Below are 24,449 nucleotides of genomic sequence, written 5' to 3'. Positions count from 1 at the left end.
ACACACACTCTCACACACTCAGCCTGGCTGGCTGGATGACTTGAGATTGAGTGTGTTTGGTGGCTTAGGCCAGGCACAACTCTAATCCTCTGCACTCATACTAACACAAACACACACTCGCACACATACAAAAAGTCCCAGGTCTCTCCACTATTAGCCTGGGCCGAGGGAGTTTATGCATGAGTATGTGTGTCCGTGTGTGTGCGTGCGTGGAGGGGATTGCTCAGAGACACCAGAGAGGGAAAGAACGAAACTAACCCAATTTCCTGCTCCATTTCCTTTTCACGCGGTGGCCGCTTCCCATTCCACGGCGGGCCGGGTTCAACACCAGCCACCCTACAGCCCGGGGTCACGCCTTCTACCTCAGAGTCACACAGGAGAGGGAGGGAGCACTGTAAATAAATCATGTGCTTCAGTTCAATCTTACACATGAATTTGCTATTTTGAGTGAAACTGAAGTTCACCACAAGTTCCAAGTCGACTCAGATTAGAACTTTGGTGGTTAATAAGTACTTATTTTGATGTACTGTATTAGATGTACTATCTTAAAATCATGTTCCATACATGCAATAAATAAAGAAGAATTATATTAGGCATGTTAATGTATAGCAAAATGCAACTGAATATAAGTTTTCACTCCTCTTAACTGGCTGGTAGGTGAGTATGTTAGTCACATCAGTTAAGTTACATACGTAAGTTGAAATAAGTCAAAAGCATTTGGTTTCACCCTGGACATGAACAGCGCTCTCCTGGGTTTAAGTTTATTTGACCCATCCATCCACCCCTTGTCCCCACATGGACTTTGTCGCTCTTTGTATTGCGTGACCCAGGGTTCCCACGCTACCTGGAAAACCTGGAAAGCAGTTTACATATTTTCCAGTGATGGAAAATGAGGGGAAAAGTAAAATGTCTCGGAAAATCTAGTGTCATCCTGGAAATTCTTTTTAACACTATGTTGCGGCAGTTTTGTGAACACATCCCCTGAGTCACATCACGTGGTTGCTCAGGTTGGTTGACCTTTTAGCTTGATTTGCCTGCAAAGTTTTAAGGTGTGTGTTTCAACTCTGGCTAAGAGCAATGATTTCAGAAGTGTTTTGTACTGTTGAGACAATTGGATAAGAATGAATAGGAAGCTGGGGTGCATCAAACACTGGCTAAATCCAGGCTAACAGCACTTTACTTTGCTAGCACTGGCTCTCCAAACGCAATGCTATGATACGATAAAACATGACATTAACATTTCTAGTGGGTTACAGTGGGTTGTGATTAGCTTTGTTAGTAAAGGGGCTAACATATAGTGTGATAAATTGATTAACACCACGGCCTTGCTTAATTTGCGATTGTGATGTGCTCTTCAAAATATCAATTATGTTTGCACACCCAGTAGTAGTGGTCCCAGTTTTTGACTGTATTACACTTGCATATTAATTCCCCAAGTTCATTGTGAGGTTTTAATAAAGTGTGGCATTGTGACAGTGGCCCAACTGACTTACAGAGAGCAACATGTCTGAAACAGCTTTTTCTACTGTTACACTTCATTTGGGCTGAGGACCACAGATATTCTTTGAAATCCAAGATTCAACAGAATGCTGCGATTTGTTAGTAGGCTAAATTGTAGGCTTGTATTTGTTCAGTTATTGGTATTCAGGCAGAAATGGTTAAAATATAATAATATTAAATAACAATGTTAAAACAAGACCTTTTTTTCATAATTTCTACGCATGTAATAGCTGGTTTCTAGATAAGATTGCATGTCTTTAAAACATTTGCAGAGAGGAACATATTAGTGTATGATTTGATCTCATACCAGCTAGATTATCACTGAAAATATCCTGGAAAAGTCCTGGAAAAGGATCTGTAGAAAAGAGTGGGAACCCTGCTCACCTGACATTTTTTTCTATGACCTGTTGCGTGCACATCATCTGATCATGACACTAAATCATTCAGTGAGCCCTGGCGCATAGAAACATCTGCATATGTTATGTTATTGTATGTTATATATACAGGTGCTGGTCATATAATTAGAATATCATAAAAAGTTGATTTATTTCAGTAATTCCATTCAAAAAGTGAAGCCTGTATAATGTATACATTCATTCCACACAGACTGATATATTTCAAGTGTTCATTTCTTTTAATTTTAATGATTATAACTGACAACTAACTTAGTTGGGGCTCCTTTTGCCTGAATTACTGCAGCAATGCGGCGTGGCATGGAGTCGATCAGTCTGTGGCACTGCTCAGGTGTTATGAGAGCCCAGGTTGCTCTGATAGTGGCCTTCAGCTCTTCTGCATTGTTGGGTCAGGCGTATCACATCTTCCTCTTCACAATACCCCATAGATTTTCTATAGGGTTAAGGTCAGGCCAGTTTGTTGGCCAATTAAGAACAGGGATTCCATGGTCCTTAAACCAGGTACTGGTAGCTTTGGCACTGTGTGCAGGTGCCAAGTCATGTTGGAAAATGAAATCTGCATCTCCATAAAGTTGGTCAGCAGCAGGAAGCATGAAGTGCTCTAAAACTTCCTGGTAGACGGCTGCGTTGACCTTGGACCTCAGAAAACACAGTGGACCAACACCAGCAGATGACATGGCACCCCAAACCATCACTGACTGTGGAAACTTTACACTGGACTTAAAGCAATGTGGATTCTGTGCCTCTCCTCTCTTCCTCCAGACTCTGGGACCTTGATTTCCAAAGGAAATGCAAAATTTACTTTCATCAGAGAACATAACTTTGGACCACTCAGCAGCAGTCCAGTCCTTTTTGTCTTTAGCCCAGGCGAGACGCTTCTGACGCTGTGTCTTGTTCAAGAGTGGCTTGACACAAGGAATGCGACAGCTGAAACCCATGTCTTGCATACGTCTGTGCGTGGTGGTTCTTGAAGCACTGACTCCAGCTGCAGTCCACTCTTTGTGAATCTCCCCCACATTTTTGAATGGGTTTTGTTTCACAATCCTCTCCAGGGTGCGGTTTTCCCTATTGCTTGTATACTTTTTTCTACCACATCTTTTCCTTCCCTTCGCCTCTCTGTTAATGTGCTTGGACACAGAGCTCTGTGAACAGCCAGCCTCTTTAGCAATGACCTTTTGTCGTCTTTTGGACAGCTGTCAAGTCAGCAGTCTTCCCCATGATTGTGTAGCCTACAGAACTAGACTGAGAGACCATTTAAAGGCCTTTGCAGGTGTTTTGAGTTAATTAGCTGATTAGAGTGTGGCACCAGGTGTCTTCAGTATTGAACCTTTTCACAATATTCAAATTTTCTGAGATACTGATTTTGGGGTTTTCATTAGTTGTCAGTTATAATCATCAAAATTAAAAGGAATGAACACTTGAAATATATCAGTCTGTGTGGAATGAATGTATACATTATACAAGTTTCCCTTTTTGAATGGAATTACTGAAATTATATGACCAGCACCTGTATGTTACTCTTGATTCAGGTTTTTCCTTTAAATTGTCCCCCGTCTGTATATTGTGATACAGATCAAACTGTTCATGGATACAATAACTCATCACTCTGTTGGTTTTGTTAAACTCATAAAGGACACTGGTTACTCATGATTGTAGTGATGTTTAAGGGTGGTCTCATAAATTACACAACCCATAAATGATCTTTGGCCAAACACAGAAACTGGCTTGAATTAATTACAACACTTATATTAATGATCTACAGCTGATATAATAAGCCCCAGGAACGTTTGTCATTTTAACTGGCAAAAGTGACAATCTGTGCCATCCAGAAATGAGAAACTCAACATTTTGCATATTGCTAATTTAAAAATAAGATGGAGGAGAAATAAAAATGTTTGAAAGGAGCTTTATTAGTTAGTGTTTTATTTATATGGAAGCGGATCCAAACGGAATCAGCTATCAAAAGCCAGCATTTTCATTTGTGTTTTAGTGAAACGGAATTTAATTACTTCCACAGTAAAAGTAAATCGCTGATGGTAGACAAATTTACATCTCCTGGCAGTGAATAGCGTCATATCACCTAGACCTTAATATAGCTAAGATAAATTTGCCATATATTCACACACACTTGAACTCCTTATAAACTTTGATAGAAAACAGTCTGACATCAACCAAATAATGGCTTTGGTTCACTAACGCCATGTTGAAATTGGTGAACTTATCCCATATTCCTGAGCTCTCAGAGCTATAGCATCACTGTCCTGAGATTATTTCAGTTGTTTTATCAGGTGTGCATAGCTGCTGCGTTTCCATGCAGAGAGGATCATCAGAAAAGGGATTTTAGGTCTGTATGCTGGCTTTTTTTCCAGTGAGAATTCCCTACATATTTACGTATAGTATATATTATGCAAATGGAACATAGCTCATGTTTGGAAATATCCAGATAACAAAACAAATGCCTTATAACCAAAGTGGGAGGGATTTTTGACAGGGAGTTTATGCATATACATACTAAAGTGCAAACCACATTTATGTACCCTCATTTGTACACAATCAGTAATTTAAATGTATGCACAATCTATGTTCCATGAAAAATGTGTGTTTTCAGTGGAAGCCTATACTTGTTATTCAACATTTTCTGTCAAGCTCCATATGCTAACACCAGTGCCACAATCCAGTGACAGCACGTACAAATATACACACCCACAGAGTCACACACAGTCCCTGAGTTGTCTTGACCTAATTGAAGCCCAGCGGTTTGCCCCAGGTCATTCTCTTATACCTCCTTTATTTTAATGGGATTTTTAATTAGCATGTTAATTGCCTCACTTGATCAGCAGGGTGACTAGCTAGCTGGCTAGCTGCGGTTGGCATCCAGCTGGGCCATAACACTGAGGCTTTCCACTCTGCTGAACAAAACTGTGCCAAGCTGAGCTTTGCTAGGCTAGCCTGGAGAGGAAAGGGTGAGGAAGAAAACAAGTAATGATTTTCTCCAGTCTCATGTTGCATTAAAAAAAAAATTACATTTGGTCCAGTTTTAAAAGCTAACTGTTATTTCACCTGCAAAATAAAAAAAATTGTTTCCATTAAATCCTTGAGGTGTTTCTGAGAAGCATGTGACAGTGGACAGACAAGAAGGACGCTGATCTCTTGCTATCACGCCTCTCTCCACTCTCTGCATATGTTTCCTGGTCAGAATTTCACTTCAACAATTTCATGCATCTGACATTTTTATTGAATGTATGTATTAGGGATGAGCAGGTACACCACTTTCTGTCTCTGTGTATGTATCTGTTCAATAAATTAAATGATCGGTATCTGTACTCGGAATGGGCGGGTCTTTACCCTAATGGGTAATGGTGTGTGTTGGTCAGAAGCTGCAATATTTATTATTATTTACAGAACAGCCTCAGAATTGAGCTTCAGAGCAATGTTTTTGATTACAATAGTAAGATTTTTTTTCAAAAGGTTCCAATATTGATAGTTTTGTACTCTATGTACTGTATTAAAAGTACATTATCTGGACCAGATATTTATTTCGACCGAGTATCAATCTAAGTCATAACAATTTCACACTAGCTTTTTGAGAATGACTAACTTTTACATTCACACAGGCAACCTAACTATCATAGAGTGTGATTTCTTACCATGATTAACCCAAGGATCTGTTCTTTGACAGTCAAAGAAAATGCGTTCTCTTCAACTCTACCTCCATAATAATGGTGACAGCGCTAGACAACATGCACATCAGCTGGAATATTGGTCTGCTGACAACAGTTGCTTATTTACTCATCCAACATTATATTCACTCTCCTTTTAGCTTTGTTTTGGTCTCATAATTATAGACGTCATTTTTTTTAAAAGAAGAAAAATAGAGCTTTTTTTGCTAAAAACAGCAGTCTGCTGCGTCTGGAAATGAGGCTAATGAGAGCAGGGTTTGTGGGCCAGAAAACCAAAACAAAGATGGGCTGAGGAAAACTGCACCCGATGATAATTCTCTGTGCGTACACAGTGAGCAACACTTTTCACAATACATGTCATTCAGTTAAGTGGTAGGTTATAAAATATTAAAGTGCTGCTTTAAATCACTTTAGCACCGTAGCCAAAGCAAGCTAACAGGCACAGAAACCTTCACTGTATTTAGTGAACTATGGTTCCCAGTCAGAGAGAAGATAATTTGTTGAAAATGACCATTACTATAGCTGAATTTGGCTCTTAGAAATATGTAAAGAAAAGGCATGGTTGGAAGGTCAGGAGAGTAAGCAAATAGAAGCGCAATAGTATCTTTTTTTTTAAAGTATATATTTAAGGAGAGAAGATAAAGTGAGCCAATGAAAACTTATAGGGGATGAAAGGAGGTGGGTGGAGGAGGTGGCCGGAAAGATGGAATGAGACACAATGCTGAGAGCACCTCTCTTCCTCTGTCATGTCATTCTGTTAACTTCACTCTAGCAGGAACTCAAGGCTGTGCGGTTATGAGGCTTGCCGTTATAATTTACCACCGCCGGTGTCGGCTTCTTTATTGAGCCTGGCCTTCGCTGACAGACACAGACACAGAGGAGGCTTTGATTTAGCCTGAGAATGTTCTAGCTTGTGTGGACCCTGTGAATCATTCTCTCACTCTCTCATATCTCCTTTTGTTGTTCTGTCATATCCCCTTCTCTCTCTCCCTCTCTTCCATTCCTCTTTCTTATCGTTTCTCTCCCCGGCTGCTTCCTCTCATTCTTATCCCTCCATCCTAATTCTTTTCTCTGCCTCTCCTCTCATCTGTCTCCCCCTCCATGCCTCCTGTTTTCTCCCTCCCTTCTAATCACCTCTCTCTTCTTGTCGCTCTCTCTCCTCTCCAGTCAGATCTACTGTATTGAGAATGCCCACGGCCAGCTGGTGCGTGACCTGGACTTCAACCCCAACCGCCAGTACTACCTGGCCAGCTGCGGGGACGACTGCAAGGTCAAGTTCTGGGATGTCCGAAATGTCCAGGAGCCCGTCAAGACCCTGGAGGAACACTCACACTGGTGGGTGGATTGGTGGGGAGGGTCCAGAGAGAGGTCCAGGCAGGGGGGGTAGTGGAGTGGGTACTGCACTTGAACCAAAGGACCTTAGTTCAAATTCCCGTTTTAGAAAGCAAAGCTAGGGGCACGCTTAAACAGAACCTGCTCTCATTCTCCCATGTTTGGGTGGCAAACAATTTTTTGTAGTACGTGGATTAAAGAAGACAGTACACGTTTTTAAAGACACATGTCAGTGAACCTTCTGATAGCAGGTATTACGTGCCAATGTTCAATATCATTTGAATATAATTCCCTTAAATGGCATTTTGAGAGAATCTTGCTCCCTAAATTTAAGGCATTTTTCTCATTAATACATGCAGGGAGGGATGAGTGAAAAGTTCCAATGACAGACAAGCTTATGTTCAGATTTTGTTTCTAGATCCCTGCCACAACCGTTAATGTGATGTATTTGCTGCTTAAATACAGTGTTGGTGCGGGACGTAACACAGTGACACGTTGACAGTCAGAGTGGCTGTGTGATTTGGATGAGCAGGAAGACGGCCTTTTGTTTAAGAAATTTTGTCCCCCACTACTGCAGCATTAGTTTTACCATTAGTTACCTTTAAAGATGCACTGGTTTCCAGGAAGTCCAAGTCATCCTTTTAGGGTCAGTTCACCAAATCCATATCTTCACTGAGCGTTATCATAGACCTCATTGTGCCACTCCTGAGTATCCACATACTGTAAGTTAATTAACTGTAGAAATATAATATTCACTATTGTCATAAAGTTTCTGTAGCAAATTAAACACAGTACATGATACATTTTTTGCACTGCTCTTTAAATGCACTAAAATGATTGAAAAATATTTACAGTGTTATCTAACCGGATCTCTTCAGCTTGCCATATTCAGTGTAGTTTGTATTGTAATTGTTGTGCAACAGCCTCAAATTTCAATGAAACACTTCAAGATTGTGAAAGCATGCATCTTTTCCAAACAGGAGAATTGATACTATCAGCTGGTCAAATAACTCATAGTCAGAGACAACTGGCAGTTTAAAAAACATTCCATTTACCTCCATTTTATTGGAGTGGAGGCAGAAAGCTCAGAGTTGGAAATCCTAAAATCAGGGCAATAAAACACAAAAAGTATGTGCATGGCTACATACCATTAGGGGTAAGAGATACATTTTGTTATTGTAATTTGTTGTTGAGACAATTTGTGTGTACCAAGTGGAACATGAGTTAGTAAATGTTTTATTTGTTGGCACTGAGGTGCTGGATTTTAGATATCTTCATATAGATCTACCAAGATATCGATCAGTTGCTTCTTTAAAGAGACACTCCCCTTTTTGTAGTTCCCAGTAGTGTTTAAAATTCCAGCATTTCCCTACAGCTCACTGAACTTGATTAGAATAGACAAGAAATATTACCAAACAAGGTGAAAAAGTAATCTATCATTTCATTTCATTTTACAACTTAAAAAGTTGATGTAATTCTACTGTATTTGCGTAATTGGAGTGTAATTTAGACGCATTCAGGAAAACTCAGTAAATAATTAAAAAAACAGAAATAATAAACATGATGATAACTCCTTTGCTCCACTGTTGATTTGTTTCTGGTTTCATTAATGGCTTTATCTCCTAACTAATGAAATGCACTAACTACTGCTGGTGCAATAAAAGGCAGTAATACACTAATTACTAATTAAATAGGCAGCTACTCATTTTGTCAGTAAGGATTCACTGTGGGTCGAATGCAGCCCAGTCCTGCTCTAGGTTGTCTTCTGTGAAGCTTCAGGCATTGCTAAGAGCTGAACATGTACTGCTGAAGTGTGTGTGTGTGTGTGTGTGTGTGTGTGTGTGTGCGCACGCGCGTGTGTTTGCATGCGAGACACTTTCCTGTGTGAGCTGAATAGATGGTCTGTGCGTCTGCGAGCCAAACTGGGCTACTGCTGCAGCACACCAATCCTCACCTGGTAAAGGCGCGTGCATGCATGCGTGTGTGCGTGCGTGCACACACACACACACACACAAGCATATGCACACACGTATGCCTTTGTGTACATGCACACACACACGCTACAGCGGGCGTTATCTCCAAAAGAAAGATAGACTTGGCAAACATATCCATAACTATAGATAGCTGCAGATGGAATCTCTTTAGATAGGTGATACGTGTGTGTGTGTGCGCGCCACCATCAAATCTGTGTTTTTGGAAGGACTCTCCTTTTATCTCTGTGTGTGGCTACATGCATTTGTGTATGTTCACGCATTTCTATAATGCATATGCATATGTCTTTGTGTATTTGTCCTGTGTGGACACTCATCCTTAGTGTGACGCATATATGTGTGGGTGTTTCCCTGAGTGTGTCCGTGTTTGTGTGTGTGTTTGTTGTGCGCGCTCATTTTTCGGAGCGTAGCCAGGATGCTAATACTCCCAGCAGCCTCAGGGGGTATTAGGGACTATTTTTTAGAAGGGAAGCGGATTAGGGGGAGCGCGGGGAACAGCGTGGCCGAGGCTGATTTCCTGTCAACAGCCTCGGTTATCCCTCAATCTCTCCCTGTGAGGGAACTGGTGCCGCACTCTGAGCTATGCCCCGGGCTCACAGAGAGAGGGAGAGACATAGCCAAACACAAGAGAGAAAGAATGAAAAAGAGCAAGAGAGGGAGACAGTGTTGACAATGAGAGAAATAGAAAAAGGGGATAAAAATATAGAGAGGAAAGGTGAGGAAGAACTGAATTGAAAACTAAGCAGAAATATAGACTGCAAGGTATCAAATCCCCATTTTTGGCATCTGAACACACACCCAGATAGGTGTATTTTACTGTGAATCCCAATGTGAGAACACTGCATTTTCTGCATGATTTGTGTGTGCACGAGTATGTGAAAAAGAGATGGAGACAGTGTTTCAGCACGTGTGGTTTGCCTTTACATACAGCCTCAACATATATGTGGGAGTGTTTTTACGCACTCACTATAATAATATCACTGCAGTCAGGGCTTGGTTACTGCTGGTTTCTCGGAACAATGGAAGATACACACATGGCTGTGGACTTTTTAATACATCCATGCGTGGATGTAGATTGGACTGCACTTTCCCACAATGCTGCACTGTTAAATGCTGAATGCGTGTCTGGTAACATGTGTTTTTGTCCCAGGGTGTGGAGCGTCCGCTACAACCACAGCCATGACCAGCTGGTGTTGACAGCCAGCAGTGACAGTCGCCTCATCCTCTCCAATATGGTGTCCATCTCCTCAGAGCCATTCGGACACTTGGTGGATGATGAGGAGCTGAGTGAGGGGGAGGACAACCACCAGGAGGACAAGTAAGAGCAACACGGGCTTGTTAGAAAAGGAAATGCTTCCAGTGATCTACAAGTCCGTACTAATTGGGTTTTTTTTCAAGGATGGTCCAGTTGAAGATAGTAACATAATGGCTTTAAATGAAAATAATGATTATTACAGCTTGGATTTTATTTTTTGGAGCTCTGGTGTAGCTCTTCTATCAGTTACGGCCATAAATAAATACATTTTTCCCTTAAGTAAGGAACATGTGAATTTATCCCAATTAGAAGGTTGTTATCACCATCACAAGTTTCGCACTTGTCACTAGTGACTCCTCAGCTACATTCCAGTGTTCACAGTTAAAATAATACAGTGTAGTGTTGGATGAAAGAAACATCACACTTACTAGTTTGAAATTCATAGAACTTCCAGTAGTGCTACTATAAATGCATGTTTTTTTTTTCTTCTTGAGGGCAGTGTGAGAGAAAAGGTCATGAGGTCATAATTCCTCTCCTTGGGAGCATCAGTGTGCTAAGTACATACATTCTGCCGGTTAGATCATGAGAAATCTTTAGGGCCGTTAATAGTGATACTTTCATTCACGTTTAGTCTATCAATTATTTTTTAACTAATCATCACATTTTTGTGTCTATAAAATGTTAAAACATTGTCAGTGTTTGTCTGACCAACAGTCCAAAACCCAAAGATATTTCATTTACAATCAAAAGTAGCAGATTCTAACATTTGAAAAGCTTGAACCAGTCATCCAGGCCACAGTATATGAAGAGGTGCAAGCAAGTCAAGTTGCCTTTATACTTCGGAAAGGAACCAGTAGATGTTTGGCATTTTTGCATTATAAATGATTTAACTAATTTGTGTATTATTAAATATTTGTCAACTAATTTTCTTTCCTTTCGGCACTATTAATCTAAATTGAAATTCCCGAAGGGGATCACCAAACACCTTAATAAGAGTAATAATAATAATAATACTAATGCATGAAAGTAAACTTCCTAGCAGTGGCCAGGGTCAAATCTGTTTTAACTGTCCACAGTATCTCACCTCGCTGTGAAAGAACCTTGAGTTCACAGATAAGTGTCTTCGTTTTTGGTGAATTGCTTCAAGAGAGTCGTCCGTATTCACAGATAAGGGAAGAAATAGGAAGGAAAATGTGAAATGAATGGTACATTATCAGCTTCATTGCCAGTTACTGATGTTTATAACCATGTGTAAACCATCCTTCTCCTCCCACCTGTTAAACCGTACCGGGGATGTGATTTCCTTATTTTAGATGCACAGTTGCATTGATTTTTTTTTTTGAGATAAAACATTTTCCCGCTCTGAACATCTTTTGCATCATTATTGATGAATGACCTTTATCATCTTAAAATTATTTGGACAGTGACACCCCTTCTTCAGTTTTGATACTGTTTCTATACCGAACCCTTTTTTTTGATTATGCCTCTCTTGTACATTTCTGGTGCCTAATGAAACAAACTGAGATATTAAAGGGTGTCCACAAATGTGCTGTGAATTTAATATTAGTCCTCCAAAGATTAAAGCTACCTGAACCTCCACTTACTTCACTCAGAATGATACAAGTAGAGAGGTAAAGCACTGACATATCTTACTGTCAAAACACTTGAGGAGGTTTTCTCTGTAGCATTTAGACTCGACTTTTAGTAACCATTACAGACGATTGTAAGGATATCTGTCTGTAATGGGTACTATTCAGCACTTTTCAAATCTACCACTGTCCTCCATCCATTATGGTCCCGTCCCCCCTCTCATCTGTAACTACCAGCTCTTACACTCAATGACCGACTCTCATCCACAATTATCAACTCTTCTTCCTAATCACCAGCACTCATCTTTAGTTTTAACCCTTCCACTATACTTATTAACCCCTCTTGTATGTGCAGTGTCCACTCCACAGTACCTGGACACTACGTAAAGAACTCCTCCAGTGGTAGGACTAGTTTCTGGTTGCTTTTAAAATTCAACAGTTCAATGAAATTGGAGATTTTTCCTTTTTTTCCCAAGATGAAAACCGTGGGTGTGTGTGTGTATGTACGTATATATGTATGCGCATACATACATATATACACTGTTTTATTCCATCAGTCAAGTGCTCTTACAGATACCCTCTCTTTCTTTTTTTACCAAATCAATCTATACGAGCAGAGCACTTTGAGTGTTTATATTTTAGGCTACAGCCCAGAGGGAGCAGCTACTGTCTGTGTGAAACAGTTAATGTGTAAAATAAATCCAAATATGTATGTCACTGTTTTCCTTCAGGACTACTTACAGCAGTGTGTTTGGGAGAAATTTGGGATGGCAATAATGCTAGATCATAATTCTAAAATGTTTTTTATTGTCACATTGTGGTAGCAGTGGGAGAACTGCCTCAGCGTTGGAGGGGGTTGCTGTTTGTGTACTGAAGACGGAGAAATAGTGAATAAACAAAGTAAATATTCTCCAGTCCTCAGCAGGTACTGGTGTGTGTGGTCCACAACACGAAGGAGATAAAACAGAGGGGGTGTGTGTGTGTGTGTGAGAGAGAGAGAGCTACAGCATGTTCTGAGTAAAGATCACTCACTACATAAAATATCTAAAATATATATTGTATACAGTTGGAAAGTACTAGGTAATTCCATCATATTTGTTCATTTCTATATATAAACAAACTGTTAAAGGTACCATGCGGAGTTAATGACCACTAGTAGTGCTGTGGAGCAATGTTTTTACAGGAGTGTTTTTAACATGCATTTAACAAGGATGCACATGCTCACATGCACATAAGCATGCTGGGGACGTAATACTCATTCCCACACCGGCTCACGCTATTCTGCTGAGTGACAGTTGATGGTAATGCACAAAGCAGTGCAGCAGTGCTCCCTCAAAGGCAGTGAAAAAGAAGACTGCAAGGTAGTAAACATGATTGAACAATGATGATTTCAGTTTATTTTTAACAATGGGCTCTGCAAATGGGCCGTCTGACAATCGTTCCAATTTTACGCCGTGGCTGGCCAGGTGTGCAGAGGTAAAAAAAAAAAAGAAAAAGAAAAAAAAAAAACAAGCTCTAATTCTCCCCACTACTTCTGTCTATGCCTTTGAGGAAAGAGTCTACGAAAATGTGAGCCATTATCCCCATTTCAATGATGATCGTGTCTTGTTCCACTCTGTGATGGCAGGACTTTTATTCTGCCAGTATGGCCGGCCAGAACACTTTTGCCTTCAGACCTGGTCGGATCACAGTCCTCGTGGTGCTGATGGTGGCTGGTGACCTAATAATGCTTATTTCTATGGATTCCATCTAATACTGTACATTCGACAAATATTTAAGTTACATCATCTTGATGCAGCTTGTCTCATGGTGTGTTGTCACATTTTACATTGGCTGGTTAGTAAAAACAATTAAAAAGAAGTCATTTTGTCTATGTAGCCTCCATATGTTGCTGGTCAAGACAAACAGAGACCTGCATGAAGTGATGTGATGAATTCCTCTTCTAGTTTCCGTGACTCACCTCTTTGTTTTATGTGTGTGTTTGTGATTCAGGGGTAAGGAGCCCCTAAAGGACAGCGTGGTGTCCACCTATGAGGAACATGAAGACAGCGTGTATGCAGCGGAGTGGTCGTCGGCTGACCCCTGGCTTTTCGCCTCGCTCAGCTACGACGGACGCCTCGTCATCAACAGGGTCCCCCGCACCCTTAAATACCGCATCCTGCTCTGAGACGGTGGGGAGGGACAGGTTGTGTGTGTGTGTGTGTGTGTGTGTGTGTGTACAGTAAGAGTGTATGTTCCACTGACCACTGTAAACAAAATGGCTGTGCTGGCTATCCCGACTAAAGTAAAATCAATGACTCCTGGATGAACATTTGACATGGTGTGCTTCTTAAACACAAACACAAGAAACATTCTTTTCTTCATCATGGCATAAACTCACAGTCCATGGTGTCAAGTCAATATGGTCGTTATCTCTTATCTTATTTGTTGTGTCATCTATGTTAAGTTAGGCACTATCTGAAAATACTGGTACTATTATTATACTGGTACTAATACTTGACTATTGCTCAACTAACAGTACCAACATTCAATGTCACTAGTGTTGTAAATTTTGCTACCGTTAGAACAGAATTGTTGTTTGTTTGTTCGTAAAATGCTGGCCTCTGAAGACCAAATATTGGAGTAAAGTGAGAAAGTAAATTAATTTAATACAGTTGATAACCAGCTTCGTGGTACCGTTTATCCTGATCGTAATTGTTTGGGTTGTCGAAGCCACATAACGAAAATACATCCTGGGTATGTAGGACTCGCTTCGTGGTACAGTCCCCTGAGCAGGTTACAACAATGATCTGCTGTGACATCACTGATTGGGGGTGTGGTCACAAGGGCGGCATACAACATTCAGAACAAAGAGTGCTGCACTTGTTTTTTGTGCTCTTTGTGATTCAGTTTGTAATCTAGCCTTAATTAAAACAGCGGATTTACACTATACGGCCAGGTGGATTAACAAACAAACCACCTGCCTACTGTGGATTTTCTCTACCTTCACCAGCTCATTCTCTTTTCTTCTCTTCTTCTGCTATAGACGTCTCTCGTTCTTCATTCTTCTCTCTTCCCCATGTCCCTGTGCCCACTGCTTCCTCCCCCTCTCGCTCCATACAGTGTGTGCTGAGGCTGGTGGATAGTGACAGTCCGAGCCTCTGTTATGGCAGACTCCATTGACAGGCCTTTTAATTGCAGCTTGACTCTATGCACCACACTCTCTCTCACTTTCTCTCTTTTTCACATACACACTGGTGCCAAGGGAGGGGCACGGGCACTTCATTAGCTATGCCAGTCGGGGGAGGCAGTGCCATGGCTGAATACAAAGTATATTCGGCTGTCTAATCAGAGAAGCAGCCCACAGAAACACAAATACACACACACACACACACACACAAATACACACACACACACACACACAAATACACACACACACTCACACAACCACACACACATAGAGCCCTTACCCTGCAGTCAATTATTAGGAGGAGGGATCAGGATGGAGATACAGAGGGATGGTGAGTGCTGAAAAGGTAATCGCTGAATCTCGCCCATCAGGAAACTTGTGATGCTTGTCACAGATGTACGCAGACACACACACACGCAGCATTCATTGTCATGTCTCTACCGTCTTCTGGGCACCAGTATATGAAGAGACGTGAGGGTGATAATCAGACGTGCCAGGGCCTTGTGTGTGATAGAGTATGTGTCAGTGTACGCATTTATGCATGTTGCATAGAAAGACCATATTAAAATACAAATGGGTGATTAGGAAAAGCAGAGGTAGATTCTTCCCCATCTTATACAGAATATCCAGCAGCTCATATGCATGCAGCTTCATGATCAATCAGTCAATCCACTTGCTAATAACAGCTGAGTATTTGCATGTGAATCAATGAAGGCACCTCTTTAGTATTCCTGAAAGGCTTACCCAAGACAAATTACACTAAGTATGATGCATCGATAGTCAATGTGGACATTTTGAGACATGTTATTGCTGACACAATAATACCCAGCATACTCGGCATACATGTTGAATTCTTTTCAGGCATATACAGACTGCAGCATTTTCCTGGCCAACAATAACACAAGATGATGGCTGGTGGGTGAATCAGAAAACAAAATCAATCATTTTATATTTATATCATTGAAATATTATTTAAATTATCTATATGTGACAATTTCCAAAAGCTCCCCCAACAGAGAGATTTAAATTAATACATACACACAGCCTCACATAAACCAATTTAAACTAATATAACCAAAACAAAACTTAAATACAGCTTACATACAGACAAAGCTTACATACAGTATGCACTACTAATTAATCGCATAAATAACACAGTCAATTCAGAAATGACTAATACATTTTATCTCTTTAATGAAGGAAGAAATCTGTGTCTTTGTATTTTGATTATGTCAGGAACCATTCCTCCAATCGACTTCAAACTTGGCGGGTGTGTTGCTGCGAACCCAAGGGAGTGCAGTGTCACGTTTGGTGCAATTTCAACACGCAACACGTTGAAAATTAATAAATATACTAGAGAACAGCTGAGCGGAGCTCTGCAGCAGTGATGGCGGGGAGCGCACAGCAGAGCTGCTCACAGCGGCTTATTCCGCTCTGCTCTGCAACAGCAAGAGCGGAGTAACCTTGCAGGGACGGGGCTTATAATGTGGTAGTAAATTGTTATGAGTTATCGTCATCACGCAGGTTTGATATATGTCAGAAACAAATGTGTTGGAACAGAGTTGTAATAGTTTTCTGAAGTTCTAAGGAAGTGCTGAATATCTAGCAATATCACCACCATTGTCGTGTTTTTTCAGTGTTATTAATGCTGTAGGCAAATTGGTTTGAGTGTCCGGTTAGCTCAGTCAGTGCACAGGCTTTTTAATCGGATGGGTAGTGCGTTTGGTTCCCCCTTGCGCAAACTTCTTTTTTCTCTCTTCAACAAATTAACTTTGAAGAGACTGTTTCACATGCTCACATGTTCTGGACTGTGTGCATCCAGGCAACCTATGGATGCTTATTTTCATTTCTCCGGCATCTCCAGGCAGAGGAAATTCCTGTGCTTCTCATTCAGGGGAATCCAATCTCACATTTCCTGACAGCTATTTCAGAGTTGTGTTAAGCATGCCACAGACTCTTGAATATCTTTCAGAAGCTCTCAATTCGACAGAAAATAAAGCATTGCTGCAAAAAACCTTCTCGCGCTTTTATTTTGTTGTCACAATCACTTAAGAGGAAGTGATTATTTGAATAACTTTTGCTGTCATGACTGAGATCTATTTATGCACCAGCCTATCAAAGTGTTTATTTATTTATGTAAACCAAACCAAAATATAAAGGACAATAAATTAAAGAATTTTCCATCTCATTAAGCTCACAGTATTTACACATCCTCTCATCTTTATCGAAACCCTATAATTTATGGTTAAGTGGTGGCAATATACCACATCTTACCGTATCTGCAATGCAAGTTTTATTTAGGCTTTTGCCAAATCTCTGCCTATTTTTGCATACATTTAACCCCAACATGCTATTTAAACACCTCCATTTAAATCCATGCTCCTGTGGTAAATCATATATTTCAGATGTCAGATTTCAGATTTGCCTCAAAGAGAAGACTGCCTGCTAGTCCCACTCTTTACCCACAATGACCAAAAAAAGGTGCATATCTCCGTACTTCTGAAAAGTACAGTAAAGGCCGTATAATGAACACGCACACTTTTTTTGGAAACTTTTATTGCCCTGTGTCCCTTAAAGCTGGAGCAGTGGAATGAGTTGAGGAAACAACATTAGCGTATTTTCAACCTAGAAAGTTAGCTAGTTTTATTGTGACCTGTTAGCAAACAGTTGCAATTTACATACCCAGCAGACTCGGTGTAACACACTTCACAAATGTACAGTAAGTGTAATATTCACTCTCCTTGTAGCCCCATTCCATCTTCGCCACCTCCTGAGAAAAATTGTCTGGCTCTTTAGCTGCTTAATTGTCCTCTACCAGTAGCTGCTGGCCAGTGTTGGGAGTAACGCTATTACAGTAATCTATTGCTTTTCACCCTAACGCAGTAATATAACGCATTACTAAATAAAAATTGGTAATATTATACCTGGTGCAATCTCAGTAACACGCGTTACAATGTGTTTTAACCTGAAATTAAGTGGTAATAATTCACCAAAACCGAGAAACAAATCGGCACCATGAGTAAAAAAAAGTAACATTATTTCCTGTTACGGGAATCCGATGGTCGAGATTGTAGGCAGTGGAGGAGCTCGGCTACCCTGATGGATCATGCCTAAATACATTTCTACAGTCTGTGTTTGTGCTTTAAGGAACTACTTTCATGATTAGAGATGCTGCTATCAGTTCATCCTGGCCGATCCTTTCAGAGCCAGATTCAGATAATCAATAACATTGCTGTATCTCGTGCGTAAATGCGCACACCTACTTTCTTAATGGGGAGACGATTCATTCTATTTCACCTGGCTGGCTAACTTTATCTTGCCATTTAGTGCTGGGCAGGTAGTGAACAATTAGCTAAAAGATGCTAAAAGGCTCTGTAAAGCTGAGTGATGTATTTAAACGTGTATGTAGCCATTTAATCCATTGTTAATCTAAAAATATGACTAAGTGCAGTAAAAAAAGACCGGCACATGTTTAATGCTATTTAGAGTATGCAGAATAAAACATTTCCTTTACCCCTTTGGTTTTGGTTATAATGCTGCCTTAGGCCTTACTTGCAGCGTGTGCTATAACTGAAGCACCATATAAAAATTCCTTTTGAGAGAAGCCAAGAGATCTATGTAATTTTCGTCATGGGTTGGTCATTACAAGCATGACATCTCCTCTCCCATCCCGAAACACCCACAGCCTCGGCTCAGAGATCTATAGCAACAGAGTGCTGCTACGTCATAAGAAATCCAGCATGTCGTCACCCGCAGGTCACATCATCAGGGCGCTGTAGGTGCCAGCCACCTGGGCTTCCTCAGGTCATCAACCTCTTGACCTGGAATAAGAGACGACAATGCTGTTGTGGCTGCTGGAAGCCTCAAGTGAGTTAGAGTACTCGCCTGGAAAGGCACTCGCATGAACTGAGAGAAAATTACTGAAATATTTATGTGGCTGGGAAATTGTAGTTTTCCTAAGCAAAGAGATATTACTGGAATATCCTTTTCAGGATGTGGAAAAATTATGGATGCATCTTGTTCTCTGCGCTAAAATAAAATGAATGAGTAAAACTCTACAGACCCATAATGTAGAAGATGTATTATTTCAGAGATCAATGGCAATATTTATTTATTCTTTCTATTGTCTCTCTGTAAATGCCACAGATGCTGTTTTATATTACTGTATTTTTTTCTCCATCACTACACATCTGACACGTCTTACACATGAGAACACGTTTTAAGTGTTTGTGTAACGTCTTGAATGGCGGTGATTGTACCTGAGGGTCACCTGGGTGTCGTCCTCAAAGAGTGGAGGCGGAATTGGATTCAGCTGCTGTGGAAATGAAATAAAAAAATTAGATTTCATTTAATTATTTATTCATGTCAGCGATGCAATATGGAGCCACCTGGGGTGTTTGTGTGTGTGAGCGGGGGTTTCAGGTGATTATTACCTCGGAGAGTTTCACTCATTTGCATGGAGGAGAATTTATATGACCCCTTGAAATGAAAATTATGCACAAACACGTTGCTCTCAGCAGAAAAAGGAGACAAAGAAACAAAGAAAATAAACAGTGACTGATAGCAGCAGAAGGAGGGCTTTAGAGGTCCATAGTAGGGGCCTGTGGTAGAGGAGGAGAATGGTATGACCAAGAAATTTATGTTGAGGAGTATGTGTGTGTGTGTGTGTATCAAGGGGGGGTTGATGGTGAGCTTAATGAATTCCAGAGTCAACAGATTATTATATTTCTGTTCCAAAGCATGTGTTTTCAAAACACTACTTACTTTACTGTATAACTCCTGGGCTGGAAGGGATTCAATACTTGTTCAAGAACACTCTGGTAAGGCACTAAAATGCCAACATGGGCCAGTAGACTGGGATTCCACCCACGGCATTTGAAATATGCATCAAGAGATAAGATTTACTGTGCAAAAAGGCTATGGAGGACTAAAAATAAACAAACCATTTGAAGTGTGCTGGGATTAACTGTACAAGGGAAAAACTATGTTAAATGTGAACCTACTTGCAGCCACAGTGTGCTCTTTGTTAGGGAATTTCTTCAGCTCTTAGCTCCGTAGCACCGTGGAAGCCCCGATGAAACGCGGTCCCATCACTTTTGATGTTCGCTCGGGAGAGTGCAAGGATAGCTACTTAACACTGACAACCACCCTGTAGTCGTGGCTCGCGTGTGTCGTAAGCTACTTATTTACTGTCCTATCGCTTCTGCAGAAGATAAACTGCTTTAGGAAGGGGTGAACAGAGACTATTAAGCCATTGCTGAAATTACAGGAGGGGTCTATATTCAGCCTGTGTTTTTCAGGAAACCCTCATGGTCTATTATGTTATTTTTTCAAACCTTTGATTGATTTGCATATATTCACTGCGTACTACGGGTATCCCAGTGCTTTAAATCTCTCAGGACCTGAGTAGTACATGTATTAGCGCTTACTGATTTGCACACCTTATCTAATGTCTCCACACTAAAAGGCTGACAAGCTCTTTCCTCCCAATTTCTCCCCCCTTTTTACTGTCCACCGTGCTATTAGTGACACTCACTGGCAGAGTTATAGCCTTGGTGCTTGATATCGTTCAGCTTTCTCTGACTGACTGACCTTCCTTTCTTCCGGGGTGACAGGGACCACAATGGACAAGGTTCTATCGTGATGCAGCATGCGCCCAGTTCCCTTCTCCCACCTCATTGTTCTTCAATTACTGGACAAGCACAAGGGGTGGATCCAGTGTTATTTATGGGCCCTTGCCACCACAACGCACATATAATTACCTCTCAAAAAATGTAATTGTGCTCATTTCTCATGTCCGGTGTGGACATCCACTCCCTTGTCCTCGTGGTGTCTCCATGGAGATTGAGAGCCAATTGCCATTGAATGATATAACAGATCCCGGGTTGCACTTCGGATTGTGGTAGGTGTTTGATTAATGTACATTGGACAGCAGAATTTGAATGGAGCTGCTTATACATGCCTGTTAATAAAGGTAATTCATATGTTAATAAAGACAAGTTTTATTTAAGCCTGTGTTGCTTGGAAAATGTAATTAATGTACTAATGTACTGTATCACTTTTTTTGTCAAGCAGTGATTTATTACTCCTACACAAAAACATCTGTTAAAGTCATACAATGTTTTACCTTGAACCAAATGAAAACGTATGCAACGTCATCCTCCTGCTTCAGCTTTTGGATGTGAGGCTGATTGACTGATGATTGAAGTCACCGGTGTGTCCATCACCAGCATCCTGGCAATACAGAGTGACAGTCTGTATGTGTTTGATCAATGGTGCATTGCTCGGGGACAGAGCGAGTGCAGGGGGCTGTGGCAACTCTCAAACCTCTTTGTCAATCAAACGGCCCACGCACGGCACCCCATGAAATCCATTAAAACCAATTTAGCCACAGCCGTACAGCTCGGAGCTCCATGAACGCTCAACCCATGGTGAATTAATGATGGATTTTCAAAACTTTGGTGGTTTGAGTTGATTGCCAAGTATTATTTCTCGGACCTGGTGTGTCATTCATTATTATGTGGTGAAAAGGGCTCTTAGTGAGGGATCATTCAGCACAGATTCTATCCAGCCAGATATCATGTTTAAAAAAAAACAACTGTTTTTTTAAAAAATTCTATTTTCTTAGCTCGTACAAAATGACCCTCTTTTTGCTGCAAGTCGGTGAGAGACCTGACTGATTGATAGGTTGCTTACCGGAGTGATTTTTCTATGATTTCTTCCCCCTAAGGTCCTTCCTCCTTAGAAATCAATCAATATATCACCTTTGGACTGTACTGACACCTTGATTAATGAAAATAATTTAATTACTAAACATTTTATTTACCTATCCAACAAAAAGCAAGCAACTTTTAAATCACTCAGAAGTTTATCTTCAGTGAAAGAAGTTTTCACAGATCTGATCCAAAACAGGACAGTGTAAAGCTAGAATTCCCACTTGGGTTTACTTTATTACATATTAACATATCCGAGGTTTTGGATACTAGAAACCGAGTGAACCCTTGACCTCTACTCCAGAACTTTTAACCTTAAACTGGAAACACTATCATGTCCTGGTCTGTGTGTTTATGATTTTGAAATCGTGTGCCATTGTTTTAAAGTAGTTAGAATGCTATGAATTGAATTTTGGGTTCATCCAAGAAATACGGTAAAATTGCAGACTTACAGGAAGCCTATGACAGAGCCCTGAAGCAATAGCAGATTTTACAGTCGAACATCCCTGAGCCCTTGTGGACTTGCTGAAAACACACATCAAAGTCCATAAGGTGTGACGCACACCAGCTGCATCATGGAATCGAGGGATTAGACAGGCGTCAAGATGTAGTGTGAATACAAAGAGCAGGATCCCATTTTGAGCAGGAAAGTTGATCTGTCAGTTATTGCCTACTGCTTTAATAACTATAAAATAAAATTATCCATTCGTTCAGTATCAGTTTAGCTGATTTTGTTACCTAACCAGAGCTGAGGCTCAGAAACATTTAGAGAAATCTGGCTCTACACTAACTTAAACTGATGACCGTAATGTTAGCCATTAACAAGCCTTCACAAACACTGGAGGAGAGACTTTTCGAGTGTTTGTTTTGCACCTGGCATTTCCTCTGAGCTCTTACTGGACTTGTGTTGATCATCATTAAGTTCTTGTAGCTCTGAGTAACTGGAGGCAGAAAAAAGTATGCTGGTCTTTATTTTCTGTATTATTTCCATGCATACACATTTCCTGCTTCCTACAGCAAAGCATGATTGAAGTGTTGATGACAGTCTACAGATCTGTAGTCAGAGTGACTGTAGCTGCCCTGTGTTGTTTCCCCTTTGATTTACCCACTTAATAGTGCATTTTTAACACTGCCCCTGATGGGACAGTAAGTGATTGTAATCCAATACACTTTTTTAAAGCGAATATTTCCTCATGGTTTGCTAGCTCTCTGTTTTGTGTGGGCTCTGTAAAAGAAATCCAGTTATCCTACACAGCCCTGGCTCTGTAAATGGAAATCAAACAAATGGTGTGGACCTTGCCACAAAACATTGTTCCAGCCAATCAACTAAAGGTGGTAACTGATAACTGTGTCCTGAGTCTCTCCAGACCTTTAGGACTGACAAAAAATAACATTAACCACTCAAAACAGCATGGCTACAGCTGGCCCAGCTTTGACACAGGTCTCCACACAGTGCCTCACTAAAAGGGTCATAGGGCTGTCAGCCTCCGTGCCTTTACAGCAGGGACTCGGATTGCTAATCAGTAGCAGCTCATGACTGGTTAGCTCTGAAAAATCAGCACCTACATGGACCACTCCCCAGTGTTCTCACATCCCTGTGTAGTCACACACTAGCCACGCCTCATCGCCGGTGTTATCCAAATGAAATAAGGGTTATATATTTACAGACCTTCCCCCCAATGTGTGTGTGTGTGTGCGCATGTGATCCTGCGATGGCTCTGTCCTCCACTGACCCCTGGCTGTTCCACTGTCTGGCTGTACACTCTCTCTCTCTTCCTCCCTCTCCTCCTTGCTCACTCATTCACATCAGACATGTCATCCGCAGCAGAGCACTCAGACATACTCATGGGAACTGCCTGACCCAGATCTGTCTTCTCTGCCCAGTTGACCACACACACACACACTCAGGCACAGATGCACTTGACATTTGGGTCACTGACAAGACATCAGGTGAGGACAGAGGAACGCAGGTGACAAGGAGAAGCAGTGAACCTTTGCAGTGATAGTGCCCCTGTGAGCCCAGGAACACACACACACACACACACACACACTTGTCTCCACACTGTCTGCCTGTCAAGCGAGCAGGAAAAGCAGTGCTCGTTTCTCCGCTTTGAAAGCCAGTGTAGGTCCTTCTAGAGCTCTCATCACAACACTCGTTTCAAAGGTGGATTATTTTCCTGCTCAATATCAGCTGCACTCAATACACCCACAGAAACTCACGTGAAACAGGAAACACCAATAGGAAAGCATGAATGACAGGAAGAGTTGTCACACTGCTTGTGGTTGAAAAATCAACAGGATGACCTTGAAGAACTAGCAAAGTAAGCCTTTCGTCTAAAGCCAACATTCATTATATCCGCACAATTTCTGCTTGATTTTGAGAGCTGCTGCATTTTTAAGGGATAATTCCAGTTTATTACAACTTGCGTCTTCTTTTCATAGTTTCGGCAATCATTTTGACATCAGTTATGATGATTCTCCAAGTAATTGCTGCGACGTAGGAACACAGTCATCGCTACAACAAAGTCAGATGCAGTGACCGCAGCCATCAGATGATCAAAGTACTAAAATGCTGGTAATAACTCCTAATTGTCACTGGTGTCATGATGGGTGTGTAGACTGGGGTACCCCCCCCCCCCGTTCAGGCTGAAATGGTATAGATCAACAACAATAACCCCAATGGTGCCGCAGCTACAACTAAAAATCCATGTCAGTATGATCATCCAGTTCTGGAGATGCTTTTCTCTCAAGCTTGTGTGTTGTAGGCTTCATTCTTTTCTGACTTTTCTCTGTTTGAAACAGATTAA

At 41.0% G+C, this 24,449-nt stretch overlaps 1 protein-coding gene across 1 annotated transcript in view; it reads left to right on the top strand.

Moving 5' to 3' along the window:
* Nucleotides 1–14,073, top strand: part of eipr1 (EARP complex and GARP complex interacting protein 1) — a 68,204-nt gene extending 54,131 nt beyond the window's left edge. The window contains exons 7-9 of the mRNA XM_038729821.1: nucleotides 6,761–6,928; nucleotides 10,067–10,234; nucleotides 13,753–14,073. Coding sequence (XP_038585749.1) covers nucleotides 6,761–6,928; nucleotides 10,067–10,234; nucleotides 13,753–13,927 — 511 coding nt within the window. The 3' untranslated portion in view covers nucleotides 13,928–14,073. The remainder of the gene's footprint in view (nucleotides 1–6,760; nucleotides 6,929–10,066; nucleotides 10,235–13,752) is intronic.
* Nucleotides 14,074–24,449: the final 10,376 nt, after the last annotated feature.

This window comes from Micropterus salmoides, unplaced genomic scaffold, assembly GCF_014851395.1.
Source record: "Micropterus salmoides isolate LMB-PRFRI ecotype aquatic unplaced genomic scaffold, ASM1485139v1 Ms_hic_scaffold_19, whole genome shotgun sequence".
Classification (NCBI taxonomy): Eukaryota; Metazoa; Chordata; class Actinopteri; order Centrarchiformes; family Centrarchidae; genus Micropterus; species Micropterus salmoides.
This window is presented reverse-complemented; position numbering and strand designations above follow the sequence as displayed.